At 43.1% G+C, this 19010-nt stretch overlaps 1 protein-coding gene across 1 annotated transcript in view; it reads right to left on the minus strand.

Annotated features, from left to right (window-relative positions):
* CCDC40 (coiled-coil domain 40 molecular ruler complex subunit) overlaps positions 1-18609 on the minus strand; it is a 63418-nt gene extending 44809 nt beyond the window's left edge. The window contains exons 1-5 of the mRNA XM_064270609.1: positions 17914-18609; positions 11197-11303; positions 9018-9210; positions 8109-8192; positions 7812-8031 (exon numbers count right to left, since the gene is read on the minus strand). Coding sequence (XP_064126679.1) covers positions 7812-8031; positions 8109-8192; positions 9018-9210; positions 11197-11303; positions 17914-18330 — 1021 coding nt within the window. The 5' untranslated portion in view covers positions 18331-18609. The remainder of the gene's footprint in view (positions 1-7811; positions 8032-8108; positions 8193-9017; positions 9211-11196; positions 11304-17913) is intronic.
* Between the last annotated feature and the right edge of the window lie 401 nt (positions 18610-19010).

Genomic DNA, 19010 nt, shown 5'->3' on the forward strand with positions numbered 1-19010 from the left:
GTGGCCAGGCACCAACTAGTTCTTCTGGTCTCAGGATGATGTAGGTCTCTGGTTCATGTGGCCCTTTCTGTCTCTTGGGTTCTTAGTTGTTGTGTGACCTTGGTGTTCTTCATTTTCCTTTGCTCCAGGTGGGTTGAGACTAATTGATGCATCTTAGATGGCCGCTTGTTAGCATTTAGGACCCCAGACGCCACATTTCAAAGTGGGATGTAGAATGTTTTCATAATAGAATTATTTTGCCAATTGACTTAGAAATCCCCTCAAACCATGTTCCCCAGACCCCAGCCCCTGGTCCGCTGACCTTTGAAGCATTCATTTTATCCCGGAAACCTCTTTGCTTTTAGTCCAGTCCAATTGGGCTGACCTTCCTTGTATTGAGTGTTGTCTTTCCCCTCACCCAAAGCAGTTCTTATCTACTGATTGATCAATAAAAAACCCTCTCCCTCCCTCCCTCCCTCCCCCCCTCGTAACCACAAAAGTATGTGTTCTTCTCAGTTTTTTCTATTTCTCAAGATCTTATAATAGTGGTCTTATACAATATTTGTCCTTTCGCCTCTGACTAATTTCGCTCAACATAATGCCTTCCAGATTCCTCCATGTTATGAAATGTTTCAGAGATTCGTCACTGTTCTTTATCGATGCGTAGTATTCCATTGTGTGAATATACCACAATTTATTTACCCATTCATCCGTTGACGGACACCTTGGTTGCTTCCAACTTTTTGCTATTGTAAACAGAGCTGCAATAAACATGGGTGTGCATATATCTGTTTGTGTGAAGGCTCTTGTATCTCTAGGGTATATTCCGAGGAGTGGGATTTCTGGGTTGTATGGTAGTTCTATTTCTAACTGTTTAAGATAACGCCAGATGGATTTCCAAAGTGGTTGTACCATTTTACATTCCCACCAGCAGTGTATGAGAGTTCCAATCTCTCCGCAGCCTCTCCAACATTTATTATTTTGTGTTTTTTGGATTAATGCCAGTCTAGTTGGTGTGAGATGGAATCTCATCGTAGTTTTAATTTGCATTTCTCTAATGGCTAACGATCGGGAGCATTTTCTCATGTATCTGTTGGCTGCCTGAATATCTTCTTTAGTGAAATGTGTGTTCATATCCTTTGCCCACTTCTTGATTGGGTTGTTTGTCTTTTTGTGGTTGAATTTTGACAGAATCATGTAGATTTTAGAGATCAGGCGCTGGTCGGAGATGTCATAGCTGAATATTCTTTCCCAGTCTGTAGGTGGTCTTTTTACTCTTTTGGTGAAGTCTTTAGATGAGCATAGGTGTTTGATTTTTAGGAGCTCCCAGTTATCTGGTTTCTCTTCATCATTTTTGGTAATGTTTTGTATTCTGTTTATGCCCTGTATTAGGGCTCCTAGGGTTGTCCCTATTTTTTCTTCCATGATCTTTATCGTTTTAGTCTTTATGTTTAGGTCTTTGATCCACTTGGAGTTAGTTTTTGTGCATGGTGTGAGGTATGGGTCCTGTTTCATTCTTTTGCAAATGGATATCCAGTTATGCCAGCACCATTTGTTAAAAAGACTATCTTTTCCCCAATTAACTGACACTGGTCCTTTGTCAAATATCAGCTGCTCATACATGGATGGATTTATATCTGGGTTCTCAATTCTGTTCCATTGGTCTATGTGCCTGTTGTTGTACCAGTACCAGGCTGTTTTGACTACTGTAGCTGTATAATAGGTTCTGAAATCAGGTAGAGTGAGGCCTCCCACTTTCTTCTTCTTTTTCAGTAATGCTTTGCTTATCCGGGGGTTCTTTCCCTTCCATATGAAATTGGTGGTTTGTTTCTCTATCCCCTTAAAATATGACATTGGAATTTGGATTGGGAGTGCGTTATATGTATAGATGGCTTTTGGTAGAATAGACATTTTTACTATGTTAAGTCTTCCTATCCATGAGCAGGGTATGTTTTTCCACTTAAGTATGTCCTTTTGAATTTCTTGTAGTAGAGCTTTGTAGTCTTCTTTGTATAGGTCTTTTACGTCCTTGGTAATATTTATTCCTAAGTATTTTATCTTCTTGGGGGCTACTGTGAATGGTATTGATTTGGTTATTTCCTCCTCGGTGTTCTTTTTGTTGATGTAGAGGAATCCAAGTGATTTTTGTATGTTTATTTTATAACCTGAGACTCTGCCAAACTCTTCTATTAGTTTCAGTAGTTTTCTGGAGGATTCCTTAGGGTTTTCCGTGTATACGATCATGTCATCTGCAAATAGTGATAGCTTTACTTCCTCCTTGCCAATCCGGATACTCTTTATTTCTTTGTCTAGCCTAATTGCCCTGGCTAGGACTTCAAGTACGATGTTGAATAAGAGCGGTGATAAAGGGCATCCTTGTCTGGTTCCCGTTCTCAAGGGAAATGCTTTCAGGTTCTCTCCATTTAGAGTGATATTGGCTGTTGGCTTTGCATAGATGCCCTTTATTATGTTGAGGAATTTTCCTTCAATTCCTATTTTGGTAAGAGTTTTTATCATAAATGGGTGTTGAACTTTGTCAAATGCCTTTTCTCCACCTATTGATAAGATCATGTGGTTTTTATCTTTTGTTTTATTTATGTGATGGATTACATTAATAGTTTTTCTGATATTAAACCAGCCTTGCATACCTGGTATAAATCCCACTTGATCAGGGTGAATTATTTTTTTGATGTGTTGTTGGATTCTATTTGCTAGAATTTTGTTGAGGATTTTTGCATCTATGTTCATGAGGGATATAGGTCTATAATTTTCTTTTTTTTGTAATGTCTTTACCTGGTTTTGGTATCAGGGAGATGGTGGCTTCATAGAATGAGTTGGGTAGTATTCTGTCTTTTTCTATGCTTTGAAATACCTTCAGTAGTAGTGGTGTTAAGTCTTCTCTGAAGGTTTGGTAGAACTCTGCAGTGAAGCCATCCGGGCCAGGGCTTTTTTTTGTTGGAAGTTTTTTGACTACCGTTTCAATCTCTTTTTTTGTTATGGGTCTATTTAGTTGTTCTACTTCTGAATGTGTTAGTTTAGGTAGGTAGTGTTTTTCCAAGAATTTATTCATTTCTTCTAGGTTTTCAAATTTGTTAGAGTACAATTTTTTGTAGTAATCTGAAATGATTCTTTTAATTTCATTTGGCTCTGTTGTGATGTGGTCCTTCTCGTTTCTTATTCGGGTTATTTGTTTCCTTTCCTGTTTTTCTTTAGTCAGTCTAGCTAATGGTTTATCAATTTTGTTAATTTTTTCAAAGAACCAGCTTTTGGCTTTGTTAATTCTTTCAATTGTTTTTCTGTTCTCTAATTCATTTAGTTCAGCTCTAATTTTTATTATTTGTTTTCTTCTGGTGCCTCATTTCTTTTTTTTATATATAATTTTTATTGTGCTTTAAGTGAAAGTTTACAAATCAAGTCAGTCTCTCACACAAAAACCTACACACCTTGCTACATACTCCCAGTTAGTCTCCCCACAATGATACAGCCCGCTCCCTCCCTCCACTCTCTCTTTTCGTGTCCATTTCGTCAGCTTCTAACCCCCTCTACCCTCTCATCTCCCCTCCAGGCAGGAGATACCGACTTAGTCTCAAGAGTCCACCTGATCCAAGAAGCTCACTCCTCACCAGCATCCCTCTCCAACCCATTGTTCAAGTCCAATCCATGTCTGAAGAGTTGGCTTTGGGAATGGTTCCTGTCCTGGGCCAACAGAAGGTCTGGGGACCATGACCACCGGGGTCCTTCTATTCTCAGTCAGACCATTAATTCTGGTCTTTTTATGAGAATTTGGGGTCTGCATCCCACTGCTCTCCTGCTCCCTCAGGGGTTCTCTGTTGTGTTCCATGTCAGGACAGTCATCAGTTGTAGCCGGGCACCATCTAGTTCTTCTGGTCTCAGGATGATGTAGTCTCTGGTTCATGTGGCCCTTTCTGTCTCTTGGGCTTGTAATTACCTTGTGTCCTTGGTGTTCTTCATTCTCCTTTGATTCAGGTGGGTTGAGACTCATTGATGCATCTTAGATGGCCGCTTGCTAGTGTTTAAGACCCCAGACTCCACTCTTCAAAGTGGGATGCAGAATGTTTTCTTAATAGATTTTATTATGCCAATTGACTTAGATGTCCCCTGAAACCATGGTCCCCACACCCCTGCCCCTGCTACACTGGCCTTCGAAGCATTCAGTTTATTCAGGAAACTTCTTTGCTTTTGGTTTAGTCCCATTGTACTGACCTCCCCTGTATTGTGTGTTGTCTTTCCCTTCACCTAAAGTAGTTCTTATCTACTATCTAATTAGTGAATACCCTTCTCCCACCCTCCCTCCCTCCCCCTCTTGTAGCCACCAAAGAATGTTTTCTTCTCAGTTTAAAGTATTTCTCAAGTTCTTATAATAGTGGTCTTATACAATATTTGTCCTTTTGCAACTGACTAATTTCACTCAGCATAATGCCTTCCAGGTTCCTCCATGTTATGAAATGTTTCACAGATTCATCACTGTTCTTTATCAATGCGTAGTATTCCATTGCAGACTCACTCATTTCTTGTTAGACTTACTCCTAAAGTATTTTATGGTTATTATAGCTCTTATAGGGAGTCCTGGTGGTTAAAGCGCTTGGCTGCTAACCAAAAAGCTAGTGGTTCAAATTCACCAGCCACAGCTCAGGAGAAAGATGTGGCAGTCTGCTTCGGTGAGGATCACAGCCTTGGAAACCCTATGCGCCAGTTCTACTCGGTCTTATAGGGTTGCTATGAGTCGGAATCAACCCAACAGCGACGGGTTTGGTGTAACTGGCTATTATTGCTACAGAAGAAAACAACAGATCTGGTATTCAGCTACTCACTGATTGCTTAACGCTTCTATCAGCTCTTTTTCCCCGCCGTTAATTATCTTGAGTGTTCTAGATAAACAACCATGCACTGGTAAAGAGAATTTCATCATTTCAGCCCCAGTATGGTTTTTTTGCATCACTAGAGCCTCCAACACAATGCCAAATAACAGTGGTGTTAGCAGGTCATCCTGTTTTAACTGTAATGTCTCTAGGACTTTCCAGGAAATAAATTCTTCTTGCTCGTTTCTGATAAATACTTATAAAGAAGCTTCCTTTATCCTAGTTTAGAATGGACCATGAGTTTTATCAGACACTCATTTGGCATCCACCAAGAAAGTAACTTTCTTCTCCTTTAACTTATGAATATAATGAATTAAATTAGTAGCTCCCCAAATTTCAAAGTATACCTGAATTCCAGAAATAAACCCTACTTGGCTATACGGTGGAGCCCTGGTGGTGTAGTCATTAAGAGCTTGGCTGCTAACGGAAAGGTCGGCAGTTCGAATCCACCAGCCGCTTCTTGGGAACTCTATGGGGCAGTTCTACTCTGTCCTATAGGGTCCCTAGGGGGTCGGAATCAACTCAATGGCAACGTTTTTTTTTAATAGGTGGCTATTAGGTATTTTTAGTATATGGCTGACGTTAATTTGCTAATATTTTATTTGGGATTTTTGTACCTCATAAGTGATTTATAGTTTTCTGTGTTTATACGTTATTAAGTTTTGGAGTAAGCATTATATGAAGTATTTAACAAATCTGGGGAGAGTTTCCCATCTTTTCCCTTCCCTGGGACAGCTGAATACCATAGGAAAAGTCTGTTCACTGAAAGGCTGATAGGACTCTTCCATGACACCTTCTCTTACTGGTACTTTTAGGAAAAATAGATTTTGGGTGACATCTTCAACTTCTCCAATGATTAAATCACCATGACGCACAGTTTTCTTGAAATTAAAAAAAAAAAAAGTGATTTCTCTGATTTCCCATTTTCGTTACTTGTCCATCTCCTTTTTGTTCTTTATCAGAAATCTTGCTCATTTCAAAAAAAACTAAGCATTTTATATTTCAAGTGAATTAGTTTTTAAATTTTTATTTCACCAACTTCTGCTTTTATCTTTATTAATTTCTTTTTCCTACTTCTTTTGGTTTACTTTGCCTTTTGGTCTGTTTTATTTCTGCTTCATAAATCCCACATCTTGTTCTCAGTCTTGTTTATGACATTGTAAATGGAAGCACGCAGGGCCCCGGGTTTGACCTGAGCTGTTTTGGCTGCACCCAGAAGTTTTCATGTGTGAACTTCTCTTGGTCGTTGATTTCTAACCAGTCTGTTGTTCCAGGGTAGAAGGAGCCTTGCTCACCCTTCCTCCTTGGAAGTCTGTAAGCACTGCTACCCTAGATCTGTGGTTCTCGGCCTCGGGTGCACATGAGAATCACTTGAAAGGCTAATAGACGCAAGAAACAAACAGTGCCTAGCCCCATCCTAGAACAAACACATCGGAAATCTGGGCTGAGCTGGGTCCCGGTGGTCTCTGAGTTCTCCCTGGGTCACTCAGGGGGGAGCAGGACTGAAGAGCTGTCCAGGGCCCAGGGTTTCTCCATGCTCAGTAGTCTGGTTTTCGTGCTGCCTAGAAGGGTTGCTATGAGTCAGAATCGACTTGACGGCAATGGGCTTGTTTTCTTCCTTTTTGGTTAGAAGCCTGGTTTCTTCTGACCTGCTCCTGGGCTATCCTCAGGTGGCTTGGCATCTCTCTTCCCCATCTCTGCTTGCTTGTTTAATCTCTTTTATGTCTCAGAAGATATTGACTGAAAACACTCTCTACAGTAATCCTGCCTCATTAACATGACAAAGACAACCCATTCCCATATGAGATTCTAACCACAGGCATAGATGTTAGGATCTACAACACCTATATGTATATTTTTTTTATTTTGGAGGGACATAATTCAATCCATAACAACCAACTATGTGTAAGCAAATTGTTCTTTCTTCCAACATTCCTGTCTGGCCCTCCTTTATCTTTACTAGTACCAGTTTTCAAAGGGTTGACTCCAGCTCATGGCAACACCGTGTGCGTCAGGGTAAAACTGTGCTCCATGGGGTTTTCAATGGCTGTTTTTTGGAAATACATCACCAGGCCTTTGTTCTGGGTGGACTTGGACCTCAACTTTTCGGTTAGCAGCTGAGCGCATTCATTGCGTGTGCCACCCGGGGACTCCCTTTGCCTAAATAGGACCCTTCCAAGACACCTGGTGGCGCAGTGGTTAAGAGCTCGGCTGATAAGCAAAAGGTCAGCAGTTGACTCAACAGCAATGGGTTTGGTTTGGTTTGGTTTAAGATACTTCTGCCTTCCCTTCTGTTAGGGGTTGCATGCTGGTTCCCAAAAAGATATGTTGAAATCCTAACTCCTGTGGTACCTGCGAACGTGACCTTGTTTGGAAATAAAGAACCAAAAACCCATTACTGTCCAGTAGATTCCCACGCATAGCGACCGTACAGGACAGAGTAGAACTGCCCCATAGGATTTCCAAGGAGCATCCTGGTGGATTGGAACTGCCGACCTTATTGGTTAGCAGCGGTAGCTCTTAACCACTGCACCACCGCGGTCTCCTGTTTGGAAACAGGGTCTTTGCAATGTTATCAGTAAGGTGAGGTCACAGGGGAGTAGGGCGGGCCCTGACCCAATGTGAGTGGTGTCCTCTAAAAGAGAAGAGGCCGAGACAGAGGAAAGACATCCACGTGATGACAGTTACACTGCAGCCGCAAGCCAAGGAACGCCTGGGGCCACCAGAAGCTGGGAGAGAGGAGGAAGGAGCCGCCCCAGGAGGCTTGCGAGAACATGGGCCTGCTCACACCCTGATTCGGACTTCTGGCCTCCAGAACTGTGATAATGCATCTTTGCTGTTTAAAGCCAGCCGCTTTGCGGTCCCTGCTCTGGCAGCCCCGGGACACTCATGCCCCGCCCCCAAGGGCAGACGCCCCCGGGCGCGGGCGGTTGTGGGCCCGGCGCGCCTTACGCTTCCTGCGCTCCTCGTTGGCGGCCGCGCAGGTCCGGGCGTAGAGAACGCGCGTGCCCTGCAGCTCCTCCTCCTTCTGCCTTCGCGCGCAGGCGGCGATGGAGTAGCGGTCGTGGCTGCGCTCCAGCTGCATCTGCAGGCGCGCCAGTTGCTGCTGGACCCCGTAGAGGCTCACGCCCACCTCCTGCCGCTGGGCGTGCGTCTGCTTGGCGGCCACGGCCTGCGCGGAGAGAAGCGGGTCACGGTCGCGGGGACGCGGACGCACCGTGGGGGACTGGGATCCAGGAGGGGGCGTACCAGCTCCTGGAGCTCCAGCTTCAGCTTCTCTATCTGTCTGGTGAGGAAGCTCTTCAGCGCCGCCTGGAATCTGATCATCAGGGGCTGAAAAGAGAGGAGACCACACGCTAAGACTCCCTGCTCCGTCCAGGGGGCACCATAAGCCACCACGGGCTGGAACAGACAAGGCCCACGCGCTGGGCGCCCCCCATGTCTGCCTGGACTTTCTGCTCTAGGAGCTCACATGGTACCCTATGGTCTCGCCCTTGGCACGGGACAGCTGGTGCGGGGCTGGCAGAGGGACAAGGGGCTGGGCCAGGGGCGTGTTGAGCCGCAGTCCAGGTGGCACCATGAGCACTGCCAAATGAGCGCTCAGAGAACTTCCCCAGGGCATGCTCGGCTCCTTCCGGCTGCAACTGGAGCACCGCTTTCCAGACTGGGACATCCAATCAAGGTTTGCTTTCCTGGGTTGGCCAAGCGGGGACTCGGGGTCTGGTCAGTAGGCTTAGGGCAGTGGATATCAACGAGGTTGTTGTGCCACCCCCCCAGGGGAACCTTTGGTCATGCCTGGAGATAGTTTTGGTTGTCACGACTGCCGGATTTGGGGGGAGTGCTACTGGGATTGAGTGGGTAGAGGCCAGGAACGCTGCTCCACATCCTACGGTGCACCTGACAGCCCCCATCCCAGAGAACGACCTGGCCCCAAATGTCAACAATGTCAAGGGTGGGAAGCCCTGACTCTAAGTATAGGAACATGAAGGTACCTATCACAGAGCACACAGGTGAGCAGGGTGGTGGACATACAGCGAGAGGGAATACAGCAGCTGGGTGGTGGGAAGTGCTCCATGGAAGGGCCTGTACGCCATGGGAAGGCATCTCTGAGTAAGTCTTCATCTAGGGCAGAAGCAAGCCCTGAGAAGGTTCTCTTACATGGTCTGGGTCCAAAACCACCAGCTGGGACTCATTCTCGGCCTCATCGCTTCCCTCAGACTCGCTCGGCTCCACCAGGGCCCCTTCCTCTGCTGGGCTTAACTGCTGGAGGTGGTCCAGGAATGGGGGCTGGACTGCTTCCCTCGGGTGGGCTTCCGACAGCTCTGGGGATGGAGAGGGGGCAGCAGACACCGTTGAGAAGTTACTGCAGACAGTGGTTAGTAACTATGGTGGGGAAGTCAACAGGCAAAGCTGATCTCAAACCTCTACAAAGGCCTTTATGAACCTCGTGCTGCAGGATGGAAAATGGAAAGGGGAGCCCCTGTCCAGGTGATGGTGGTAATGGTTGTGCAACAGGTATGCAATTCATGTCGCTGAATTCTACATGTGAAAACTATTGGATGGCAAATATTTTGTTATATATATTTTTACCACAATATAAAAAAAATCCAAATGGGTTTGTGTTCAGGAATGCTGTTTTTCTACTGTAAATTCATTGATTCAGTGTATTCTGTAGAAAAGGAATTTTAAAGGTAGACAAGAAGGAAATTTATTTTGTAGATATTTTTTTTTTAATACAAAAATACAGGTCTCCATAGAAAGTGACTGCTTCCTGATGGACTAGATTTGATTAAAAAAAAAAAAATTAGGAAACAGCTGAAAAGATTAAAAAGAAATGAAATAGTCAGTGAGGCTCTAGGTCCAGCTTTTCTACCCATCCAAGCTGGAGCAACCCCCATTCTTTTTTTGACTAGTTTTGACGTGCGCTGTCTTCACAGCCTGATGAACAAGGACTGTCCTTGGCATTTTTATCACATGGAATACAGCAAACTTAAGCTTTGTGACTCGAAAATTAAACATTCCTCTTATGAACTGAATTGTGTCCCCCCAAAACATGTGGAAGTCCTAAGCCCCAGTACCTGTGAGTGCGACCTTGTTTGGAAAGAGGGTCTTTGAAGATGTTATCAGTTAGGTTAACGTGAGGTCATACAGGGGTAGGGTGGGTCTTGATCCAACATGAGTGGTGTCCTTATTTAAAAAAGGAGAAGGGACACAGAGGGCAGGCAGCCGCGTGGAGACAGAGGCAGAGAGCCGAGTGGGGCACCTACAAGCCAAGGAATGCCGTCAACTACCAGAAGCTGAAAGAGGAGAGAAGGACCCTCTCCTAGAGCCCCTGAAGGGAGTATGGGCCTGCCGACACCTCAATTTCAGACTTTTGGCCTCCAGACTGTGAGAAAATGCATTTCTGTTGTTTTAAGCCACCAGGTTTGTGGAACTTTGATAGGGAAGCCACAGTTCATACCTCCTCTTCCATGTACACAGTGTTCTCCTGGAATATGAGAGCCAAGTAAAAAGCTAGGGGTGTGCCAGGAAGACCTTTGGACTACAGATACACGTTTAGGGGAGCTGTCTGCAGAGCCCCACCCCTCCCCCGAGGCCAGGTTTTTGTCAGGTGCCGTAGAGTCGGTTCCGAGTCACAGTGACCCTAAGTGCATCAGAACACACAGGAGGACACTGCCGGGTCCTGCACCATCCTCCACAATCCTTGCCATGCTTCAGCCCATCGTTGCAGCTGCTGTGTCAATCCAACTCATTGAAGGTCTTCCTCTTTTTCGCTGACCCTCTACTGTACCAAGCATGATGTCCTTCTCCAGGGACTGATCCCTCCTGATAACGTGTCCAAAGTACATGAGACAGAGTCTCGCCATCCTTGCTTCTAAGAAGCATTCTGGCTGTACTTCTTCCAAGACAGATTTGTTCGTTGTTTTGGCAGTCCATGGCGTATTCAATATTCTTTGCCAACACCATAATTCAAAGGCATCAATTGCATTTGAAGAATTGGTGCCTTTGATGCCTGAGACCAGGAGGCACTAAGAAATGGGAGTCAGGGGACCATGGATCTGGCATCATGGGATCTTGGCTAAGGCCCATTCCACCTCTTAATGGACATGTTAGTGAAGGATTCTCAGGCTCTTGTATGTTGGGTTGGTGTAAGGGTTAGATGACATAAAACAGAGTGCCTGCTCAATACTTTTACCCACTTATTTTAATGAGAGATTCCCAGCTGTGCAGGAGAAGAGGCACCAGGTAACGAAAGCGTGGCATCACCTGCCCAGGGCAGCACCCCCATCAGACGGTACCTGGCTGCTGTATGAAGGGGGTCTCCATGCTCAGGAGGAGCTCGTCGGCATCAGAGGACACGATGCTGCTCCCCTGGCTCAGGTGGAAGCGGTGGCGCGCCCATATAGGGAACTTCTGCTCCTGGGGGTCTTCGCTGGCTTTTTCCTACAGCAAAAACAACCCAGGTCAAATTCACAAGGGCTTAACAAGGACCCAGAAGCTATTTGACTTTGACTCATTCTATTGTTCAAATTCAACAGTTGTTCAAGCAACAGAAAACTGAGTATAAAGATGGCTTGCCTTTGGCAAATGGTCAAAATACAAAACATGTAAACCTTCCCTGGGGAATACAGGGAATTCTGCCTGCTCTATCTCTGCAGCTAAAACATGTGGGTACTGGGGCAGGACTGTGAAGTGGACCCCACTATTGACCCCCCAGGGAAGCAGCATTTCTACACAGCCTTTCCACAAAAGCATGCCAGACAGCTTCAAAACCAGATGAGGGTCTTCCCAGAGGATGGGTCCTTCTTCTCTTCTTTCAAACTGCTCCACTTTTGGGAAATTTCAGTAAGAAAATATCTTCCCCTCAGTAAAAATTCCTGCCTCCATTTTAGCCTTAGAACAGACTCTTGCAGTTACCATTGTTCGCAGGGAGAGGCGGATGATAAGCTAGTCGGAGTTAGTAACAACAAAGTCTAAAGCAGTGCCTTACCACCCCCAGAGAACACTGTACCAGAATCATCTCCTGCAACCCTCATGATAACCCCACCAGGCGGGGTACTAAGCATTTCTGTTATGCGTAGGGGCAAGCAGCCTCACAAAAGAAAAAGGGCTCATCTAAGTTCTCACAGCCAGCGAGGGCAGCTTCCAAACCAGGGCTGTCTTAGGCCCCAGTCGATGCTCTCTCTAACGGTCTTCTCAGACGGTGTTGACTCCAGAGATGATTCCTGAGGATTCCAAAGCTGTGATGACATTAATGAGGTCCCAGGGTCAAAAGCCCACCCCCTGCCCTGCACCACCCCCAGAGTGCCCTTCTGGTTGATCACATTAGGAAACTGTTCCCCGGTGGATTCGCTAGAAACTAGATCTGATGATGAAAACTGGGTGTCAGCTCAAGATGTGTGATGGAATGACCTACACTTCCAATCTGCTGCTTGTCTTCCGGTGTGAAGAAGATGTTCAGTTGTTAAATTCTTAAAAGTGGTTCTGATCATTTGTTTGTCATTTGTAATCATAAATGCTTAATGGGGGCTCCTTAAATTGTTCTCCAAAGTTAGTAACTATTTATTTTAGGTTTCACGGGGCAGTGGAGGGGACAGGATCGCTTTGTGGTTCAGAACGGAGTCTTCAGAGCAAGAGCCACGTCTGCCGTGACAGCAGCATAACCTTGAATTCCTGGGAGAAATCCTACTTGGTCGTGGTGTCTAATCCTTTTAAAATGGATTGGGTTCGCTAGTATTTTGTTGAAGATTTTTATATCTGTATTCATAAAGGACATTGATCTGTAGTTTTCTTGTTGTATCTTTATCTGGTGTTGGTATCAGCTGGCCTCATAGAATGAGTTAGGAAGTATTTCCTCATCCTGTATTTTCTTGGATGTTTGAGAAGACTTTTTCCTATTTCCTCTTTAATTATTTGGTAGAATTCATCAGCAATAAAGATGGACTTTCATTATATCTATTCAATCTGTATGCTGAGCAAATAATCCGAAAAGCTGGAATATATCAAGAAGAACCAGGTACCAGGATTGGGGGAAGACTCATTAACAACCTGCTTTTTTATGCAGATGACACAACCTTGCTTGCTGAAAGTGAAGAGGACTGGAAGCACTTACTGATGAAGATCAGAGACCACAGCCTTCGGTATTGGCTATACCTCAACATAAAGAAGACAAAAACCCTCACAGCTGAAATGGAGAAAAGATTGATGTCGTCAAGAATTTCCTTTTACTTGGATCCACAACCAACACCCGTGGAACCAGCAGTCAAGAAATCAAAAGACACATTGCAATGGGCAAATTTGCTGCAAAAAGATCTCTTTAAAGCGTTAAAAAGCAAAGACTGTCACCTTCAAGACTAAGTTGTGCCTGACTCAAGCCATAGTGGTTATATGCATGTGAAAGCTGGACAATGAATAAGGAAGACCAAAGAAGAATGAACCCCTCTGAACTGTGGTGTTGATGAAGAAAGAATACTGAATATACCCTGGACTGCCAAAAGAACGGACAAATCTGTCTTGGAAGAAGTACAACCAGAAGGCTCCTTAGAAGCAAGGATGGCGAGACTGTGCCCTATGCACTTTGGACATGTTGTCGGGAGGGATCAGTCCCTGGAGAAGGATGTCATGCTTGATAAATTAGAAGATCAGTGAAAAAGAGAAAGACCCTCAACGAGATGGACTGACAGAGTGGCCTCAACAATGGGCTCAAGCATAACAACAATTGTCGTAGGATTGGGCAGTGTTTCGTTTTGTTGTACATGGGGAAGCTACAAGTCCGAACTGGCCCCACAGCACCTAACAACAACAAAGAAGGACTTATTCTGCCATTTGGCTATTTGTTCTCTGTGCGTCTTGTACCTTTTCCGGCCTTTATTTCCTTGACTACTGCCCTTTTTTGTGTGTTTAGTTGATATTTTGCAGTGAATCACTTTGATTCTATTTCCTTTTCTGTATTTCTTTTTGTTTAATTTTCTTTATGGTTACCATGGGGCTTACATTTACCATCCTAAATTTATGAAAATTTAGTTTAAATTGATACCAACTTAAATAACGCACAAAACTTTGTTCCTATATTACTCTTTCCTTGTCCTTTATGTTGATGTAACAAATCATATCTTTACAAATTGTGCGCCTGGTGTCTTACATTTATAATTATCATTTATGCTTCTGCCTTTTATATCATGTAGAACATAACAAATAGATTTACAAATAAAAAATATAGCAAAACTGACGTTTATATTTGCCCTTGAAATTACCTTTACCAAAGGTGTTTATTTCTTCATATGGCTTCAAGTTACTCTCTGGTGTCTTCTTTCAAATGGGAGCACTATTCTAGCATTTCTTTTAGGGAAGATCTGGTGGTAATGAACTTCCTCAGCTTTTATCTGAGATTGTCTTGATTTCACCCTCATTTTTGAAGGACAGTTTTGCCAGGTACAGAATCCTCGAATGTCAGTTTTTTTTGTTTGTTTGTTTTTTTAACTTTCTTTCTTTCAGCGCCTTAGCTTCCTTTCATCCCCCTGCCTTCTGGTCTCCATGGTTTCTGAGGAGAAATCAACATTTATTTTTACTGGAGCTCCCTTTTACAAGATGGTTCGCTTTTCTCTCTCACTGTTTTTTTTATTTTCTAGAATTTTAATTTGTTTATTCTCTATACTTTTGGTGGAATATTAAGGATTCATCAGACCCTTGTTGTCTTTATTAGTAGGTTGTCATTATAATAATTAATAGCATCAAACCAGCAACACTACTTTTCAAGAACCCATGGAAAGGAAAATTTGGGAGAGAAACAGGCTTTTTTTCTTCTCGTGATGGAATGTCTCCATCTTTGTAAATTATTATTTTGAATACAAAATCCAAAATGTGTAAATTATTATTTTGAATACACAATCCAAAATGTGCAGTGTCTCCCTCTTGCCCCTGTATCCCAGCCATTCAATTCCCTTCCATAGTGACAACCATTATTACCAATGCCTCGTTTAGTCTTCCAGAAAGAGCCTATGCATACAAAAGTATACCTTCCTCTTCCCCCATACATCATAACATATAACATGTACTATTCTGTACTATACACTTTTCCTTAACGTATTTTTGAAGATCACCCCCAAACAAAATTTTGTCTCATTCTTTCTAAACGGCTGCAGGTTTCCTTTTGTTTGGCTGTGTCATAAATTATTTAACCGGTATTATTTACATAGAAACGTAGGATTTTTGCAGTTTTTGGTATAGCAAATAATTCTTCAATCTTTGTACATATATTGTTTCCTAGAATGAATTGACGGATCAAATAATAGGCGCATTTGCTTTTCTCTTACTACTTTTAAGATTCTGTCTTTGATTTTTGATAGTTGGATTATAATGTGTATCTGCGTAGATCTCCTTAAGTTTATCCTATAAGAGCTTCTTGTATGTGCAGATTCATGTCTTTTGTAAAATTTGGAAAGTTTGTAGCCATTATTTCTTTCTGCCCCTTTCTCTTACTCCTCTCTTTCTGGGACTCCCATAATACACATATTGGCCTGCTTAATGGTGTCCCACAGGTCTCTTATACTCTATTCATTTTGCTTTTTTTTTTTTCTTCCTTTTTGTTCCTTAGACTGGATCATTTCAATTGTCCTATTTTCAAGTTCACTGATTCTTTCTTCTTCCAGTTCAGATCTGCTGTTAAGTCCCTTCAGTGAATTTTTAATTTCAGTTATTTTAATTTACAGCTCCAGAATTTCTTTTCTTTTTTCTTTTTGGCTTCTTTTTATAATTTCTATCTCTTTGTTAATATTCTCATTTTGTTCCTATATCATTTTTAAATTTTCTTTAGTTCTTTACATATATATATGTATATATATGTTGTTGTTAAGTGTTGTTGAGTTGGTTTCAACTCATAGTGACCCTATGTAAACCAGAACGAAACACATGGTCCTGTGCCATCCTCACAATCATTGTTATACTTGAGCCATTGTTGCAGCCACTGTGTCAATCCATCTTGTTGTATATATATATATCTATATAAAGCCTCTTTGAGCATATTTAAAACAGTTGTTTTAAAGTCTGTATCTAGTAGATCCATTGTCCTGTCTTCCTTAAGGGTGGTTTCTGTTGATTTTGTTCCTTTGAATGGGCTATCCTTTTCTATTTCTCTATATGCCTTGTAATTTTTTCTGTTGAAAATGCAACATTTGAATAGTATTATGTGGTAGTTCTAGAACTCAAGTTTTCCCCCTTCCTTAGGGTTATCTAGGTTTTTTGCTTTCTTTCTTTCTCCTTTCATTTCTTTTTCTATTGTTGAAAGATGTGGAAGTCTGTAAGATTAGTGGCTTTTCCAAATTACTTTGCAGAAACAAATGGAAGAAAAAGCATTGGAGAACACACCTTGCCCAGTGCTGTTTTAACAGAAATACCACAAGTGGATGGCTTTAACAGAGAAATTTATTCACCCACAGTCTAGGAGGCTAGAAGTCTGAATTCAGGGTGCCAGCTCCAGGGGAAGGTTTTATCTCTCTGTTTGCTCTGAGGGAGGTCCTTGTCATCAATCTTCCCCAGTCAAGGAGCATCTTAGCTCAGGGACCCCAGGTCCAAAGGACATGCTTTTCTCCTGGCTCTTGTTTCTTGGTGGTATGAGGTCCCCCTTGTCTCTCTGCCCACTTCTCTCTTTTATAGCTCAAAACAGATTGGCTTAAATTGTAGATTAATTTTATAGATTAAGTGTATGTAACTGCCAATAATCTCATCTCATCGACATCATAGAGATAGGATTTAGAACACATAGGGAAATCACATCAGATGACAAAATGGTGGACAATCAAACAATACTGGGAATCATGACCTAGCCAAGTGGACAGATATTTTAGGGGGACACAACTCAATCCATGACACACCTCTCATAATTTTTGCAGCACGGCACTATGCTGGGGCAATCCTTAACCAGCTTACAATGAGCGGGGAGACCCATCTGAAGAAAAATTTTAGGATTACTTCAGATATTTCTGGGCATGTGTCTTTCCCTGGGCATGCACATGGTTCTCTGAATTATACACATTCAAGTGCCTTTAAATGCCCCAATTTCCCAAAGAAATTTTCTCCCCAGGGTTTTGCCTCTGGTGTCTCAATCACTTTCTCTTGTCCCATGTGCCCACAGGCTCCTCGGTTCACTTTGCAATGCCTCAGGCTGTGCCTGTCACTCCTCCATCCTGAGTGACCTCTGAGATGGATGAAACAGAGACAAATGCTGTACTTTAGTCCTTTAGGTCAACACTCGACTGATTCAAACAGGCAAACACCATATTTTGTTAACAAGGTAAGCTCTGCTCACTCCAGAACCAAGGGCCAAGATCCCAAGCTGGAAACATGGCTGCTACTTCAAGCCGACTGCCAAGCAGGGGTGGGGGTGGTGCTCAAGCCAGTGTCAAGAAAAGTCTCAGAGTCTGACGAAACTTTATCTGGCCACTGTGATTCCCCAACTGGTCACCAGAGTTCTATCAAGGCTAGTACTGTCATTTTCTGCTTTTTTTTTTTTTTTCCCCTGTAGGAGAATGGGAATGTGTAGCTTCTTACTCTGCCATCTTGGTTCCAGTCTCTATTGTTATTGCTCTTACTGTCTAGAACTGTGTTGTCCAATAGGGTAGCCACTAGCAAGAGGTAGTGTTTAAATTTAAAATTAGAGTATTTAAAAAATTAAAAAATCAGTTCCCCCAGCATGCTTGGCACATTTTGAGTACTCAGTGGCCACATGTAACTAATGGCTACTATATCAAGAGCTCAGATATTGAATGTTCCCATCATCACAGAAAGTTCTACTGGACGGTGCAGGTCTAGAGACTGGAAACCTGGATGCAGTGACATGGTTAGTGGTATGGAATGCCACCAGCCTTGGTTTTGGACACACCGAAGAAGAGCCTAGGATCACTCAGCATTTGATAGTGGATCCTGAGACCTCCGTTTGCTAAGACATTTTTAACAGGGATTGCAATTTGTATTTATAGTGTATCCCTAAGTTCCTCGCGTAAGGGCGATGAGCCACACGGGCAGTAAGATGCATAAAGCAGAATTCAGGGCTACTTACCAATTTGTTAAGCTGGTCGCTTTGCTCAGATGACTCTTCACTCAGTTCTGATGAACTGGTGCAGTCTTTAAGATCAGCTCCTTCGTTTACTCCTTCACGCAGGTTTGTGGAACCTACTTCATCTTCAGACGGTTTCTCAGGACTGAAATCCGTATCACTGACGAATAGTGCACTGATTTTCGCTTCAGGGGATTCGACTTCCACTTCAGATTCGGCTTCCACTTCGGATTTGACATCCACTTGGGATTCAGTTTCCACGTCAGATCTAATTCCCCCTTGGGATGCACCTTCCCTTTGGAATGCGCCCTCCCCTGGGGACGCGCTTTCCCCTTGGATTGTGCCTTCCACTTGGGTTGTATCTTCCCCATCAGCTGCAACTTCCGGTTGGGCCGTGATTTCCCCTTCAGAATCCTCCATAGCACCAGTAGCTTCTTTACTTTTCTGATCGTTGCTATCCTCTAGTGGTAAGACCTGTAGTGGTACAGCCGGGAAATAAGTCAGAAAAAGAACTCTACAGAATCTAGCGGGGTTTTATTCTAAATGTTGTAATTTACACTGATAGGAAAACTGCATTTAGGCTCTTAAGAACATCGCCAAAAGAAAATGTCTCATGCTTTTACTTATCTGGGTTTTTTTTGGCAATAATTTTGCAGCTTTCATTATAGGAAATGAGTTCTGAAAAACTCTGGGCAATCCAAGAGAAGACTATCCATTGCATTCCTGACTAGTGGCCTACACTTTACAGTAGGGTGTAGGCAGAATCAGTTTCTCTGCAACTGAATGAGTTTATTCTAGTGTAAGGTAACAGGATCATACAATTTACTTGAGAGGTCCTTACTGGTTTGAATTTCTATAAATGCAAGCCTGGGATAAATCTCAGGACTTTGAATTGGTTTGTTCAGACTTGAATTCCTGTTGAGAATTTGCATTTCCACCCAGATATACTGAATCAGAATCTACATTTTAATAAGATCCCCAAGTGATTCTTATGTATAATAAATTTTGAGAACCACTGTTCTACTAGTGGTTCTCAGAGTTGGTCCCTAACCAGCAGCATTAGTATCGCCTGGGAACTTCTTAGAAATGCAAATTATCAG

Source organism: Loxodonta africana, chromosome 18 (genome assembly GCF_030014295.1).
Source record: "Loxodonta africana isolate mLoxAfr1 chromosome 18, mLoxAfr1.hap2, whole genome shotgun sequence".
Lineage (NCBI taxonomy): Eukaryota > Metazoa > Chordata > Mammalia > Proboscidea > Elephantidae > Loxodonta > Loxodonta africana.